The 16,887-nt window shown below is 44.4% G+C and overlaps 1 protein-coding gene and 1 long non-coding RNA gene across 3 annotated transcripts in view; one reads left to right on the forward strand and one right to left on the reverse strand.

The window, feature by feature from the left end:
- The window catches only part of LOC142501721 (pancreatic lipase-related protein 2-like), a 34,158-nt gene continuing 17,271 nt past the window's right edge, over positions 1-16,887 (forward strand). Inside the window, exons 1-6 of one of the 2 annotated variants that reach the window (XM_075612003.1) lie at positions 1-178; positions 1,894-1,942; positions 8,965-9,119; positions 10,122-10,247; positions 11,709-11,849; positions 13,673-13,781. In XM_075612003.1, coding sequence (XP_075468118.1) covers positions 1,894-1,942; positions 8,965-9,119; positions 10,122-10,247; positions 11,709-11,849; positions 13,673-13,781 — 580 coding nt within the window. In that variant the 5' untranslated portion in view covers positions 1-178. The remainder of the gene's footprint in view (positions 179-1,893; positions 1,943-8,964; positions 9,120-10,121; positions 10,248-11,708; positions 11,850-13,672; positions 13,782-16,887) is intronic. The other variant, XM_075612004.1, reaches the window with a different exon arrangement.
- On the reverse strand, positions 13,511-16,746 carry LOC142501723 (uncharacterized). The gene is made up of 2 exons (XR_012803561.1): positions 16,351-16,746; positions 13,511-13,803 (listed from the first exon to the last, which is right to left on the reverse strand). It is a non-coding gene; the product is annotated as an uncharacterized LOC142501723 (long non-coding RNA).

The raw sequence follows: 16,887 nt of genomic DNA on the forward strand, positions 1-16,887 counted from the left end.
ATCTGCAGTTGCATCACATAGTATTTGCACACTAGTTCTGTCGTGTTGGTATTCTGCCAATGCTCGGAGGGATCTGATCTCTTCCCACCTTCCTTATTTCTGCCATTGCCTTTTATCTCAGAGGCGGTTACATTACAGAGTGGTGCTGCCCTGACTTTGCTGGGACTCGACTGCAAAAGTAAGTTACTCCTCATCATGTTCTAATAGAGTCACGTTTAGGATCAATCATGTTTCTAAGCATATGCTAGCATTGATAGCTCCAGGGAATTCCTTACCTATCAATGCTAACCATGATTTTATGCAATTTACCTGGGTACTGCAATTTATTTTCTAACAGATGTTTTTCAGAAATTGAGATGACCCCAGTATTCTCATCACTTCCCCTGTGGAGGTGCAATAATGCGTTGCTCGAGATTAAGGGGTAGTAGCCCCCAATAAATTCTATTCTATTCTAAATGTATTTTGAACAGTTGGTCAGCAGTACATGCATTTTGATCACCGTCCATAAGGGACAAACCTAGGTCTATATTTTATTGGTTGCTACTGCTAGACCATACACATAACTGTGGCCAATAGGGTTCCATCTGCCAAAGTGTTTTGGGGAACTAGGGATCATTACGGCATCATGGGGAAAAGCCAGGCCACTTTGCTGCGTTTTATTGTCAAACAAAGGGCATAATAGGCTGTAAGGTTGCCGAATGACATAGCATTGCTTAGTAAATATGGGCCTACCTCTTTCCCAGAATACCTTAGCAGAACAATCAGAACTCAACCCAATACATCTTTCCATACAAAAACGTGTTCCTTTGGGAACAGAGCACAGGTTACAGTAGAGGCAACGTTTATTCTAACATTTGCCGTAAACTAGCCGGGTTACATTCTGAGTATGTGCTGGGTATGTTCTGGGCTAGTTTGAGGCACGTTTAAGGCATTTCTGCATTGACTAACGACCCATAGGATTAACACAGCAGGGATCCCTGGCAGTCCAATTCAGTTTGAATGGGACTGCCAGGGACCCCCGCTGTTAATCTGATAGGCCATTAATCAATGCAGAAATGCTGGGGCTAGTTTAAGGAAAGTTTAAGGCATGTATTCAGAATGTACCTGGGTGTTTCCTGGTTTTTTTGGGGAATTGCCACTGGTTTTTGTTAGAATAAGAGTTGCCTCTACTGTACATAGCACATCTGAATACCTGCTAGAATTTTACTAACGTGATTCCTGTTACTACACGTACAAACACTGTGAATAAGTGTATATAGTTTTATTAACACTGGGGGCCATATTTAATAAGCAGTGCTATTCTAGAGAAGGAGTGGCTCAGTGATTAACGACACTGACTGGCACTGAGTTTGAAGCAGGGCAGCCTGGTTAAATTCCCGGTGTTGGCTCCTTGTGACCTTGGGCAAGTCACTTTATCTCCCTGTGCCTCAGGCGCCAAAAACATAGATTGTATGCTCCACGGGGCAGGGACTAGGTCTGCAAAATGCTGTGCAGCGCTATACAAGAACAAACAATTACGACACCATATGGCTTATTCAATGGAATGGGCTGTAAGGTGTCTGCTTGAAAAAAAGCATTACATATCTCCTTAGATCCACCTCCAGGAACCTGTTTATTATGGTTCCTGCTTTAACCTCACTGGCTGAGAAGTGGAAAGAACTGGTTTAATTCTCTTGCAGCTCTGCACAAGTTACTTCGTCCATTTTGACTGCAAGGTGAACTACACTAATCAGTACTCGTCTGCAAAAGTTCTGTGTGTTATTATTGTTTCACTTACTCAGCTTTTGTTCTCAGAAAGGGTTTTCCCCATATAACTGCAAAAAGACCAATGTTAGGGAAACATTCAGAAAATCAAGAGGCAAATGATCACCCTTGATATTTATTTTCTTTAAGATGCTGGTGATATTGCTCACTTCGCTTTTAATGCCGGGGATGATTAAAGGTAAGTCTGATCTCTTTGCTTTACCTGTATCACGCTCAGAAACATGATAGAATATTAAGACAACATTGTAATTACTTCACCTTAACTTTCTTAGAATACATTACTGGATATGAGTAACTCTCAGCTTCCTCCTTAGGGCTGGGACCCGCTGCGCCCGGTGGCACGGGCGGCCGCGTGAGCGCTACTCGCCATTGCCTTGTAGCCTCACGATCCGGTCCCAGTTCCTCCTCACTGCCAACTGACTACGTACTGTGACGCGTCAGCCAGCAGGGGATACTAGAGAATTGTGTTCCCGTGCGGCGACGCGTCACATGGTACGCGAGTCAGCCAATGGGGAGGAGGGGAGGGAAGGAGCTAGATGGGAGGCGCCTTGGGCGGGGAGCAGGGAAGGAGCTGCAGGTTAAAGCGTGTGTGTGTGTATATGTATGTATGTGTGTTGTGGTGCCATCGCTGTCCTCTAGGGGCTGAATGGGGAAGCTATTGGACTTTTTCACCACAAAGAGTTAATTTAATCCTCCTTGGAAAGGCTATTCAGGTGATAACTAATGAAGCTAATCAACCTGTTCTGAATAGTCAGGAAGTGCTTTAAAAGGCTGGAAGCTGCAAGGCACAGAGAGACAGTTTATCCCAGAGAAGGGATGAGACAGAGGAGCTCCCCAGCTAATGGAGGCTGGTAAAAGAAGTCTGAGAGACACTGCTGAGAGAGCTGTGCTGAAGCGAGGGAATTTGCAGCTAGCAAGTGCTGTGTGTAAATGAAATAGCGCCTCCAGTAGATCAAGGTGAAGAATACACCTGAAGGTAGAAAATGGAGGAAACAATGTGTTTTATGTGTAATATGCCTGGCAACACAAAACAATGTCCTTTCAGGAATGGGTATCCTGGCGTGATCCCACAAAAGGAGCCGCACCAGAGATTTTTATGGTGTGAAAAGCTGAATCATACCAAAGACTGCCCCTTCAAGCAGGATGACGATGACGGTGATGATGATGATGATGATGATGATGATGATGATGATAATGATAATGATAATGAGGATGACGGTGATGATGAGAGAGAATGTGTGCCCAGTATTGCTACCTTAAAGCAGAAGTTACAGCCCAGAGTGTTTGGCGCAATAGTCACGGGAATGACGACACGCCTAGAGATGACAGAGGCTGCCACTACCACCGTGTTCAGAGAGCCGAGCGAACCAGAGAGAACAAGTCCTGACTGGAGACTATGCTATGAGATGTCCCAGAAAGATGTGCAGAACTTCATCACAGACTTAGAAATTTCTCACCAAGAGGCTCGCGCGCTCAAAACAGAGCTGGAACTCTCACGCCATGAGGTCTCTGAATTGAAGGATTCTGAGGAAGAGATCCTTATTCGTTTAGAAAAGGTAAAAAGAGCAAATACAAGCCTGGGACAGAAAAATTCAGCCTTGACTGACCAGATCAGTAAAGATGCTAAGAAGCTTCACCAAGCAGGGAAAGTGGAGAAGCAATTGATCCAGGAAAAGCTAGAGGTGCAGGAAGCCCTGCAGAATGCAGAAAGGATGCAACATGTCTTCCTGGAGCAGCACAATCAAGCAGCGCACCTACTGCACCGACACACTTTATTCGAGCAAATACCCAGTATGTACCTGGCAGATACCTGGAATGCGCCGCTCCTCACCTCTGACAAGCCCCGTTGCGTTTGCCTTCCCAGCCTGGGTTCATGCCTGGCTGACGGGCGGCTGATCTGTTAAATGATAATGATTAGGATTTAATAGGCTGCAATGCTTCGCGTGTCTACCAGATGGCATAAATTCATGAATTGTAATGCAGTATATATATATATACTGTGCAGTATTGCAGCCAGTGGGAATAAAATGCTTCAATCCCTGCCTGGAAAATAACCCAATGCACTCGGGCAGAAAACAGTCACAAACCTCAATACACCCGGGTATACCCGAATTCGTGGGACTCGCCGAGCTCGAATAAAGTGTGTCGCCAGTGTATGGCAGAGCCAGCTGCAAGAGCAACATGCAAGTCTGCAAGCAGCCAAGGAGAAGCAGTGAGTGCTACAGGAACGGCTGAGTACCCAGTATGTCCCCACAGACGAGCATGAGGAGCTGAGGGCCACGCTGTATGCCACAAGAGCATCGCTGGGGGCGGAGCTTGAAAGCCAGGTGATTCTGTATGAGAGGGAGCGTGAGAAGGTCCAGAGACTGGAGCAAGAACTGGAGGAGCAGAGAGGCAGCTCCATCTCCATGAGTCAGTATGCCAAGGAGAAAGAAGCCGGGAAAACAAAAGCAGCGGCGATACTGGCGACATAAACTGCAGAGCTCCAAAAGATGAAGGAGGTGTTGACGCAAGCCCAGTGCAAGCACCGTGAAGAGGTGAGGGCCCTGAGAGGGGACTTGCAGGATCAAACTGAAGTCCTGCAGATGCAGATTGCTGAGCGCAAAATACAACTCGCCGAGAGGGAGGAGGTGACCATTCCGCCAGGTGGCTTGCTGGACATTGTGCTATGAAACCGAGATGGCTGATACCCGTAAGCTGCTGGACCACACGGCCAATGAGAGGGACCGACTGCAGCTGGAGCTGGACAAGGTCTGGGAGGAGCACAGGCAGTTGCAGGTCAGAAATAGAGGAAAAGAAACAGATTTAAGCCTTGCGCTGAACCTGCTAGGAGATGTGGAGTCGCGACTCAACGCCAAAGAAGATGAACTGGCAGCTGCACTGAGTGAAAAAAGAAATGCAGAAGGACAGCTTCGTGACCTGAGGAAGGACCTGGAGTCTGAGCGTGCTGGCCGCAAGATGGCGGAGAACAAAAGCGTGACCTGGATGAGATACTCAAGGCTCTGAAGACTAAGCAGGATGCTATGTTTGACTCTAATGCTGCCCATCAGGAGGTTTCTCAGCTGAAGTTGGAGAAAGAGGTTACCACCCTAAGAGGGCATTACCACCCATGGAAAAGAGGGCGGTAGAGATAAAGCAAGTGAGTCGCACCAGGAAGCGTGACTGCAATACCGTTGCAGTGCTACAGTCTATTTTCCACAAGGCACGGAATGGGAAGACCAAGGTGCGACATAGTAGCACAGTAAGAAGCCAGTTGTACTGCAATACCCATGGGACCCAAAGTGGATTCCTTGACAGGAAGGCAGCCGCTGTGAAGAGACAGTCGAGAATGGGACTGAAGAGTGTCCATGTTTGTAAGATGAGAAAGACCTCACAGGTTGTCCAGCAACACTCCCAACGGAGTAAGTTAAGGGGACAAGGAAGAAAGGCCAAAGCCTACGAGTCTGCTGACTGTCATAGAGAGGCATCATGGTGTGCACTTGGGGTTAGTAAAACCCCCACCCAAATTGAAGTTCTGAAGATAAATGATGTGAAAACCAACCCTAAAAGTACGCTGATGGAAAAAGGTCCAAAAGCCATCACCGCTAAAGCGGAGTTGCTGTCTTCACAAGAAAAGGCCAAACAAGCACTGGTGAGTGAACGCCATGAGCTAACTGAGGTCAAGGATCATCTACAGGGTAAGGGAGACTCTGAGCACAAGAGGAAGAAGGCAGAGATAGCTGATAGACGGCAGGATGCTCAGGAACATTTGAAAAAGGGGACACAACAAAGGCGGAGCTTCAACCCTAGACTCAGGCCGGTACAAGACAGGTACCAGTCTTCAGGCCCAGATGGCCTGGCAATTACCCCAAAAAGAAAATGCCTAAATTGGAAGGTAAGAAAAAAAAAAGGGGGGAGGGAAGGGCCGAAGTCTGACAAAGAGGTGGGTGCACAGGAATAGTGCACAGGTCGCTCACAGGATAATGTTTCGCTGGGGTGAGGGATATGTGGTGCCATCGCTGTCCTCTAGGGGCTGAATGGGTAAGCTATTGGACTTTTTCACCACAAAGAGTTAATTTAATGCTCCTTGGAAAGGCTATTCAGGTGATAACTAATGAAGCTAATCAACCTGTTCTGAAAAGTCAGGAAGTGCTTTAAAAGGCTGGAAGCTGGAAGGCACAGAGAGACAGTTTATCCCAGAGAAGGGATGAGACAGAGGAGCTCCCCAGCTAATGGAGGCTGGTAAAAGAAGTCTGAGAGACACTGCTGAGAGAGCTGTGCTGAAGCAGTGACGTCTGGTTGCAGAGGACCTTAGAGGACTAAAGATAAGGCAAGCGCTTTGTTATTATCTGCAGAGACTTTGTACTGTATGCAATGTACATGTTTTGGGGCTGACAACTGGCTTAGCTGGCAGCTGGGTTAGTAAGGGTTTCTGCTGAAATGTGTAGTTAGCTTTCCTAATGGAAATAGGATTTGATTTTATTATATGGTTTTTCTCAAAGGGACGGTGGGGCTATTCATATTATTTATCCCTGTAAATAAACCCCTGCTTAGAAAGTACAGTGTTTTCTGCCATATTTGGGACAAAAGAGGCTGCAATGTGGTGTCGGCATCACAGTGTGTATGTATGTGTTTGTGTGTGTGTGTGTGTGTGTATGTATATGTGTCGGGGGGTGGACGGCACCACGATCAGATCCCGCCCCCCTCCCTCCCACTTCCGCCCCCTCCCTCCCACTCCCGCCCCCTCCCTCCCACTCCCGCCCCCTCCCTCCCACTCCCGCCCCCCTCCCTCCCACTCCAGCTCCCGGCTCCCTACAGACCGCATATCGCGGTCTGTGTCTGTCAGCGCCCTGCCTGTCTGCAGTGCGGGCGCGCTGACTGAGGGAGCGGGGCCTTAGCCTTACATGTCTCATGCTGGAGTTTAGGCAAAGTTTGTCCCATTGCCGGCCATAGGGCGAGGCGAGTGAGGTGGCTGCCTTGGGCCCCGCGCCTTCGTGGGCCCTGTGCTAATACCGACAAGAGTAAGGAACTGGAGGAGGGAGCGCCGGGCCCCCAGACCGGCAGGACCGCTTCTCACTGAGGGGTGTGTGTGTAGTTATTTTTCTTCGAGAGGATGGGAAGGTCTTACCTTCTCCGGAGCGGGCTGCCTCCTGTAGCTTTGCATTGCCACGGTGACCGACGTCAAATAACACCGTGTTGCCATGGTAACGTGACATCACACGCCGCTGTGACTTAATGATGCCGTGACGCTGCCGGAGGAGAGCCGCTCTTCAAGTTAAGCCCCTTAACTTTTTCACAGGGAAGATCCCGCAAAGCATAAGTCCAGCCTGCAATATGGGCAACATTTTTAGTTTAAATGTCACAGGACTGCAAAGTGCAATATTAGTGCTATGTAAATATGCCTTTGTCAAAGTGAAAATGGCTTTACGTCATCATAGCATTTATTCTGTCAAAACATTGATTAATTTGACGCCACGTTGCTCGTCTTGCTTTTCAGCACCACTCTTCCATCCTCTTGTAACACCCTGTGGAAAGCCTGTACTCTAGTGTTTGGCCACCAGATGGCATGTGATATAAAACATACAGGGTCATATTCTCTTGAATGAGCTGTAAGGTGCCTTAAGTGCAGTTCAAGCTGCCATTTAAAAAAAAAAAATTCCATTCAATGCGTGCATCAATACAATCTGCACACTGACAACTGATCAGCTAAGTTGTCGATCGCTCCGTTCTCGTGTAATCGATCACCGAATCAGGGGTTATTTCATTCACTGTTAGGGCTGCACTAGAGTACCCAGGATTCAATGTTCTGTGTGGAAGATCATGTGACCAGACAGGCACTAGATACAATTAGTGCACTGCTAGAGAGAGGGCAGGGCTCAAGAGACAGAGCCTGTCTCAGAAGAGGAAGGGGCTGTGACTTTGCAAATGGTTTATGTAGAAACAAAAATGCTTGCTACATTCGAATACATTAAAAATGTCTTTAAAACATTTTTTTTATGCTACAAGTATTTTCTCATAGTACAGAACTAATTTATTTTAAAAAAACACACATGTAGGATATTGCTTGAACTGCAGCTTTAAAGCTTAACCCATTTAGTAAATGCTAGCTAAAGTGTCCGGCTGCCCGGCACAGGTTGCAGTACTGTGGAGTTATAAAGCAGGGCTTCACATGGCTCTCCATCTCTCCTGCCTCCATCCTCTCCCACCCCTCTCATCTCACTCTTCCGTCTCTCCCTTCCTTTCTCCCCCTCATCTCTCTTCCTCCCTCCCATCATTTTCCTTTAACACCTTATGATGTCCTCAGTTCTTTCATTCTTGCTTTCTCCTAACATGTCAACTGACTTACTCTCTTTCTTTATGACCTTATCTTCCACCAGGCTATGTGCATTATGATGTCACGTGCCTGATACATAGCCTACCAGGTACAATACCCACTGGCTGACATGCTTGTCAGAGAAATTTTAATTTCTCCTAGAATTCTTTTGTTTAATACAAATAAAAAAAGAACACAGAGGTGCACACCGTTTGGGTCCCCTTAGTATGCCTGCAAAGTTTCAGGTGTCTAGGTTTCATGATCTTAGAGTTATGGCCCTGACAGAGAGACAGAGAGACAAATTTCCGGTCATTACTCATTATTGTTATCTTGCTCCATTCTCCGCCATCTACAGTGCTGCAGCTTATACCTCATGCTTCAATTCCTACTAGAGAGAATGAAAAGAAAAGAGCAGAACTGGCTGAACAATACCCTCTTATAGAAGAGGTGTTAAGAAGGAAACTAAATTTAAAGGATGTGTACATTTGGGTGTTTAATGACACTGTAAGCTGATGCTTACCTTCCTTTTCATCCCACAAGAAGCTGCAAAGAAAAAATACCACAACTTTTGAATACAGTATCCCATTCATAATAATTGGGGGTTTATAGCTAAAAAATCCCTGAAACTCAAATGGTTGAAGCAATGACTCATGGGCCATTTCCCATCATTCAATCTTTGTAGTCATTATCAGGTCTGTGTGTCGAGGCAAAATAGTGCAATTTGGAGCAGAAACTGGCATCAGATGTGTATGAAAGAAAAACATCTAATTGAAAGTCAAATATATATTTTTCGTTGCTGTAGTATTATTTATTTCTCGTGCCGGGGGACAGCAGTTCTCTGGTGGTGAGCTGAAAGAGAGGCCATCACTCACACAGACTTGCTACAATATTTGATTTGTGTCTCACAGGTAAAGAGGTCTGCTACGGGACCCTAGGTTGCTTTTCAGATGGATCCCCATGGTCTGGGACAATGCAAAGACCAGTGGCAGCATTGCCCTGGACCCCGGAAACCATAAACACCCGTTTCTTCCTCTACACAAGGGAGAACCCCAATCAAAAGCAGGTTTGTCAGTGTTTTGATACTTGATTGACTTAGTCATGTGTTATGAAAGTAGCCCAGGTATTGTGAGTCCTGCTCTGAAGAGCTCACAGTATCCCAATTAATCCTTCAGCAAAGGAGGTGCCAACGGACACACGTTTCCATTTCTCCGCAAACTCGGTTTGTTTGGACCTTTTGCTATTCAAAAACTGCGTGAAAAGCAGCAATTCCTCCTAAGTTTATGTTTGGCAATTTTTTTTGCTGCAAGGTTTTTGGTTTTTTTAAGTGTGCTTTATTTTGAAACCAAATTCTTCGCTTTCGATGAGTAACATTTTCACGTAGTTGAACACATTTTCACTTTCATTTAGTCAAATTTTCACATTATCAAATGTAAAATAAAAATTAGAGGCAACTTTTTTCAGCGATTTGGCTAAAAGTCAAACTTGAGAAGAAACACCAGCAGATTCAAATTGGCAAAAAGTCCGCCCATTTCTAATTCCAACAATAGTCTTCCTGCAGCTTTCAAACCTATTTGTATCCAAGTGGTCGAACCCACACTCTCAGCTGATGGCTGGTTGGAAACCACTCAACACTACCCCTTTTGTACTTCAATAATAATAATAATAATAAAATGTTTTACCATAATACATAGAGAGTTACCTCTCGTTTTTAAGTATGTCCTGGGCACAGAGTTATGATGACAGATACATGGTTACAAATACCTAGTTACATTAAGTAAGCAGGGTTATACATTATATACAAGACATTGCATGCACAGTAGGAGATAATATATATTATAGACTTATGTAATAGTTGCAGACCAGAATAAAATGAGGGACAGCTTTAGTTTCAATGGTCGTCCTTGACATATATAAATATTATGCAATTTTATGGCAGCTTACATTTTTAAAGGTAGTATTTTTAGCACGAGATTGAGCCAAAGTTACGTGACTCTAACCTGGCTCACCATCGCATGGCAGTAGTGAGGTTAACTTATAAACATTTAAACATTACACCTGTTTCCAGGAGATCAGCGCAAAATTGGTGACCAGCATTAAAGCCTCATCCTTCCAAACAACTAGAAAGACGTGCTTCATTGTACATGGGATGGCGGACAAAGCAGAGGATAACTGGGTGTCAAACATGTGCAGGGTAAGAGTATACACCTCATTTATGTCACGAACCAATGTCATTTCATGTCATTTACTAGATGAACTGAAATATAAGTGTAACGGTGTTTCCCCCACCCGGTGGGAGATTTGGCCATTACTGTACGTGTGGTGCATGATACCTGCTGGTATCAGGAGGGCAGAGTCGTCCGCCGGTGTTAGTGGGGACACAAGACTAGGCTTCTGGTGTTCATACTCTACATATTCTTTAGCAGTGCAGCGCCTCCATCTGCCGTAGGCTACAGGGAACTGAAGACGATCTCCCACGGTAGAACCAATTTACCTCTCCCCCTAGTAAGATCACACACCAGGCCGGAGTTATATGCAAACAGGAACGGTTTGTTGTCTCTCTCTCTGTGCACCACAGTACATGGCAGAGTTCTGCCCAAAACAGTCTCTCAGCTACCCACAGAAGGATAGTCCCTGGACCTTCACTACAGGCTAAGGGCACCCGCAGCAGTCCCCGCTCTTCCCTGCCCCTCTAGCAGGGGCAGAGGTATGGTACAAACTCACTCTCCGCCGGAGGGAAGAGGACCAGAGAAGGCCCAATAGTCAGGCTCTTGGCTGTGTGACCTGCCTCTCTCGTGGGTAGAGGCACTCCCAAAGTTTGGGTGGCTCTGCCCTTAAGTACAGCAAGGACGAGGGCACCAGGTCTGTCTCATAATTGGTCATGTCCGGGCCTGATGTCACCGCCTCCCATTGTCACTCAAGTGCAGCACCAAGGAGGGGGAAATCCCCATATCAACTACTGGCAGCCTGATTCTAGCAGGGCTTACTGCCAGTACAAGGGCAGAATAGTAGCCACAGGTGGCCTGGCTACATAAAGTAACAGTCCTATTATTTGGCCAAACACCTTGTGTATTTGTAGAAGGGTGGGAGAAAACTTGTTTGGTGTTTACATCAGGTTTGGCAAAGTGTGTGTGCCTGGTGAAAAAATCTTGCAGTAATGTTGTCTGCGTTGCAGGTCATTTTGATCCTGTTTATCTTCTGCTGGCAAAACTGGGACTAAATCGTACAAGCGCATTACACTTATCAGAGACAGAAATGCTATCTAATCCTTAGTGTTTCCATTGTTGTTTACTCAGGATGGAAGTGGCGGATGCTCCACTGGGGTCCTTGCTGTCACTACGTGATCGGTACTGCAAGCGGTCAAGTAGCCAGTATCCCAGGAGATGGTCTTCAGCAGATTGTTTTATACATTCAAAACTTTATTTTGTAGTAACTGCAGTTTTTTACACCAGTTTTGTCTTTAGTAACACAGCACATATGGTTGGTATCGGATCAAAGCTGAAGACATTCATTATTGATAAGTCAAAGTAATAATGGTTTGAAGAATATGCATAGAAGCTCTAATGAAATTTCTACAATATGAATACAATTTTTCTATGTGATGTCTCAATATAAATGAAAAACTAACATTTTTGTGCACATCTGTCTTTACCAGGAGATTTTACGAGTGAAGGATGTCAACTGTATTGGGGTTGACTGGAGAAATGGCTCAGGAAATGTACATATTTATCTGCAGGCAACAAATAATGTCCGCGTTGTGGGAGCTGAGATAGCCCTTCTGCTAAAAGTATTTCAGGTAAGGACAAAAAAAAATTTAGAAAGATAAAACATTGTGTAGCAATTGAAAAGGTGCTGAATGTTGGATGGTGAGATGAAGTAAATATGTGTGTTGTGTTATGAGGATAAGAGCCTGCATACTGCCGCTGGCGCACTCTCGCGGGTAAAGTAGCACATTAGCCCTGCACCTTTATTGTGCTTGACTGGTTCTAAACAATGGCAATTTCTCCCTCTGTATGATGATTTCATACATACTCAGACAAATCTATTTTTTTCTTTATTTATGCCCTTTTGTCAGTATTCAGTAATCCAATTACAACTCAATTTCCTCTGCCATTTTACACTTTACCCACTATATCAGTCTTCAGAATGTCTCAGTGGATAATTCTCCCACCCACTGTGAGATTACGGTGTAACGGGTGCTCACCACAAACTAAACAGGACCGCGAGGCTGACGTGGGGATGTTTGTAGCCACCGACCAACAACCGAGCAGACACGTCCGGAATGCAGAGTGGTAGTCGTGTAGCCGGGTCAGGGTAGGAGAGGTCAGATTGGTCAAGGTACTTGCCGTGGTCAAGGAGTGGAGATATCGGAGAGTTGTTGATGCGGTGCCGGGGTCCAGGGGTATAGAGAGAGAATAGTCGAGTCCGTAGCCATGGTCCAGGAATCAGAGAAGTCAGGAGTCCGGGTGCAAGTTGAGGTCAATATAACAAGGAGCAAACAAGACAAGGCAGGGCAGCAGGAAGCTTGAGGTAAGCACACGAACGTAAACAAGTTTTATGCTCAGCTAGTTTGCAGGAGGGCTGACTGAGCATGTAAGGAACCAGCAGCCAATGGTAGAGAGGCACCAGGCTACAGGGTAATGAGCAATCAGACGTAGGCTGTCCACTGATGGGCAGAGGTGGAGTGCATAGCAGCTGAGGAATAATTGAGAAAATTAACCCCTTGTTTGCCCGTGTCCGTGCGGCGTCTGTGCGTAGCTAGGGTGCGCTTTGCGTTGCCCCTGTCGTCACGGGGGTGGGACGTGGAGACGGTCCCTGCGGTGTTTCCCTTCCTGGCAGCGCGACGTGAGATGTGTCACTGGGGCGGGACCTAAGCCCAATCCTGACATAAGGTCACCAGATGTCAACTGGATATCTAGTTGCTACAAAGCCTAGGCGTTTGTGATGCTTACCAGTTCTTAGCTTCTTCTGCAACTAGTTATCTTTTCTCACTAGAGTCCAGCATTATCTTCCATGTTAAAACCCAGATTTCTATTCGACTATGCCATCCTTTAATCTAAAACGTCATTATCCAAACTGACAATCTAGGAGTGTCATTGGGTATTTCTACACAGGGCAGCTCCAGGGGCTCAGGACTACAGTCTTGGCTTGGGCCCCGTTACTACATTACGTGTTGTTGAGTGGGGGTTAGGGGTAGACAGGCCCTACAAGTTGTTTGGCCCGCTGGGACCCTCCTCCGCCAGCTCCCCCACCGTTGGTGGCCCTGTTTCTACATTCCGATTTTTTTTAAATCCTCCATTTTGTTCTACAGAATTGACTTGATTCTTGTTCTACGACCTTCAGTTCTCATATCTGACTCTTACGCTACCATGTAATAATTATACCAATTTAACCCACAAAAGCCAATCCCACTTATAGTATCACAGAAGGAAAAAAAACACTGACAATAAATAATGCTTAGAGTGGTTGGAATAATTTAAATAATCCATCCACTAAACAAATTGAACTAAGTTTTCTAGTCTAATAAGATTTAACATATTGACATGTTGTAGCTTTGTAATACTGTTTTTTTTTATCTCTGCTAAAAACAACTGTTCGTTTTCCCTTTTTTGTCCTTAGGAGGAGTTTCAGTACACTGCTTCAGAAGTGCATATAATTGGCCACAGCCTCGGAGCTCATGTCGCTGGAGAGGCTGGGAAAAGACATCGAGGCATCCGGAGAATATCAGGTATGTAACAAAGAGGTATTCCCTGTTAAATTAAGAATAAGTAGAGAGATGTAATTATGCACAGTTTACATCCAACATTTATTGCCATCTACAGGACTTCTGTGAGAATACGTGGAAGTAACTTAATGATGGATTTCAACAGTGATTTCTAAACATATCATATGGAACTCCCATTACACCAGGTTAAAAGAATAAACAATGAATTTGCAAACATATGAAAATACACATACCTCCTACATGAATGGGATACCTATGGGTATTACCAAAATTATTATCTTGCTTTATGGACATTATAATAGTATCAATTCAATCATATTACTATTAAAAAGAATCTATATCTTGAGTCTCCTGGGTGGCTGGTCTCCTCTCCACAAACTACTTTGTGCTTTTTGCTAGCTAGGTACTAGGCAGCTGAGCACAGCATTGTGAGCTGATCAGTGACATCATAATGAACAGAGTATTGGTTATCTATAAATACTGGAGCCTGCCAGGAGGATGTATCAGTTATTGGGTAGCATGGAGTGAGGAGGTGGAGGGCTTCATTGTGCCAGCATCAGCTTGGTTACCTCAATAACATCCTGAAAACCAACGGAAACCAATGGAGGTAGAGAGGAGATGTGAGTGTAGCTCATTCTAACAAGGGGCACGGTTGAATTTAGGATGTTTTTTTATTTTTTATTTTATAATACAGTATAAGAAACTGACAGCATTTGTAGTTGACATAAAAATGTTAGTGTAAAGTATTCGGTGTTTCAAATTTTGTGTACGCGAGCTGTACATTTTGACACCCCGGACATGTGCGACACACAATGTTACAAGTAATTGCATTCTCAATTCTGTGGCATGCCTTTTAAAAGACAAGTTCTCAGTTGGAGCTGTAAGCTACATTACTGATAACTGGGATAGGTTTCAGGATTATATTGGTGAGTAAATGAGTGAGGAACATGCTAATTACACGGGGCATTCTAGTGTATATAGTGGGTACACAGAAATGGTCGCATTCAGTGAGATAAACACATTGTATATCACCAATATGATACATTGCGTCAAGTTCCAATTAAAATAGGCCCTGGAATCGCTGAGCACAATATATATTTATTATACAGGGGTCCTACAAAACCAGGACGTGTATGATATGTTATATTACCTTCAGAATCAGAGGACACAATAAACAGAAAAGGAAGTCAAGAGTCAGCGGAAAAAAGGGCTTAAGTATTCAGAAGAAATCAGAAGCAAAAAGAAGATAGTCAGATGACATGATGAAAAAACAAGAATGCTTATGAAGAAAGCCATAGCAAAAAAGAAGGAAGTTATGAGATGACAGAGGAGAGAGATAGAATGTTGTTTAAGGAAAGAGTAGAAGCAGAAGGCAGAATATCTGAGATGACAGAAGAACAATAGATATTATTATTATCTTGCCATTTTATTACAATCCTATTCATTTTAGTACAGGTTTTTGTAGAACATCTGAACATGAATGTAACATGTATCTGAATAACCAGTGTAGTAATTAATCATTGCTCAAGGAGATTCAAAGTAGCTGAATGCTCCATGATGCTATATTGATAGCCATCTTCTCAACTACAATAACCATATACACCAGTGAATTGTTACTTTCAGTTACATTTCATGTAAATTTACAATTCTCATCTAAGCCTAAATATAGTATTTAGCTGTTGACTTCCCTGTGATAAACCCCCTCCCATTTTTCGTTTGTATATGGATATTGTGTTTATTTTATCACAAATTATAAAAAGTTACATTTTAATGTAATAACCATTATTATTGGTTATATTAAGCCACTTTCATACTCTCAGAAACTGTGTAATTGGACAGTCAGAGTGCACTTTATGAAAGGTGTAATGCAAAGATTCTGGATTCAGCCAAAAACTTGCACACTTTGAGTCAGTAAACAGTCTTAGAGATGTAATCAAAAAGGGATTTTACTTAGCTTCGGTTATGTTCTCAGTTACTGCTTGCACAGCTTAACAGCATACAACAGGAAAAATGCTCCAAACACCCGGGGAAGCCCCCAATCAGTCTAGTCTAATCCCGAGAGAGCAAGGGGAGTGCTTAGCCAAAGGCACCTGCACAGTCCTTGGAGAAGCTTCTGGACCTATCCCCAGCGTAGGCTCTTATTTATAGTATTTTGTGTTAGGCTTCCTCCAATCAGTGCTAAGTGTTGTAGTAAAATGCATACATAAACTGATGAGTCACACTTCCTTTGCAGTAAACAACTCTATATATGGTATACATGTGACAGGGAGAGAGAACTCTGCTAACTCAAAGCACATGTCATGGCACACTTATACTTCCCAATACAAAGGGTATCCTTTTCTATCTCTCTCTTGATCTCATATATGTAACCCTCTATTTCCCCAGTCTATATGTGTAGTGGCAGGGCCTTTCCTTCCCACCTTAGAACACCATAATTGGATCCCTTGAATTAAACCAGAAAAGACTTGTGTATTATTTACAGGTTATTTATGACCCCTGGGCAACCGTAACCTGCCGACCCTTACCGCTTTCTTATACAATATAACATATATACATACAGTATGCAACTCACAAAAAACAAGGGAGCTGCGTTAGTGTCCATTTTGTTAGCCCCAGTGTCCGATTCCGAAGTTACTAAGTCACGTTGCTGGTCTGTTAAAGGTTAAACATTTGTGAGGTGCATGGATAATTTGTAAAGAACACTCAAGTTGCAGGCACAGACCTCCCAGTTGTCTGGCAGCCCAGTAAGTACCTGGATCTCTCTTTCTCTGTGTAGAGAATGTGTTTTCTTCTGCTGTCTCTCACTTTCTCTGTCCTTAGCTAGCATACAAGCCTCCTCTTTTCACCACTGTGAGGGTCAGCCTGTCTCTCTAAAGCCCCTATCACTGTCACCTGGGCTGTCTCTCTGTGTGCCTCTCACACTGTCACTCCCAATCTCATGTCTGGTCTCTGACTGGCAGTTGGAAGCCCTCTGTGTCTCTCAAACTGAATGGGTTGTTTTAATATTCTATCTGGTTTTCTTCTTATCCAATCCCATATCTCCTGTCATGAGTTGCCAGGCAAAATAGGGACAGTATCTCTCTGTAATGTGTACTGGGGAATTAAATAC

This window comes from Ascaphus truei, chromosome 8, assembly GCF_040206685.1.
Source record: "Ascaphus truei isolate aAscTru1 chromosome 8, aAscTru1.hap1, whole genome shotgun sequence".
Lineage (NCBI taxonomy): Eukaryota > Metazoa > Chordata > Amphibia > Anura > Ascaphidae > Ascaphus > Ascaphus truei.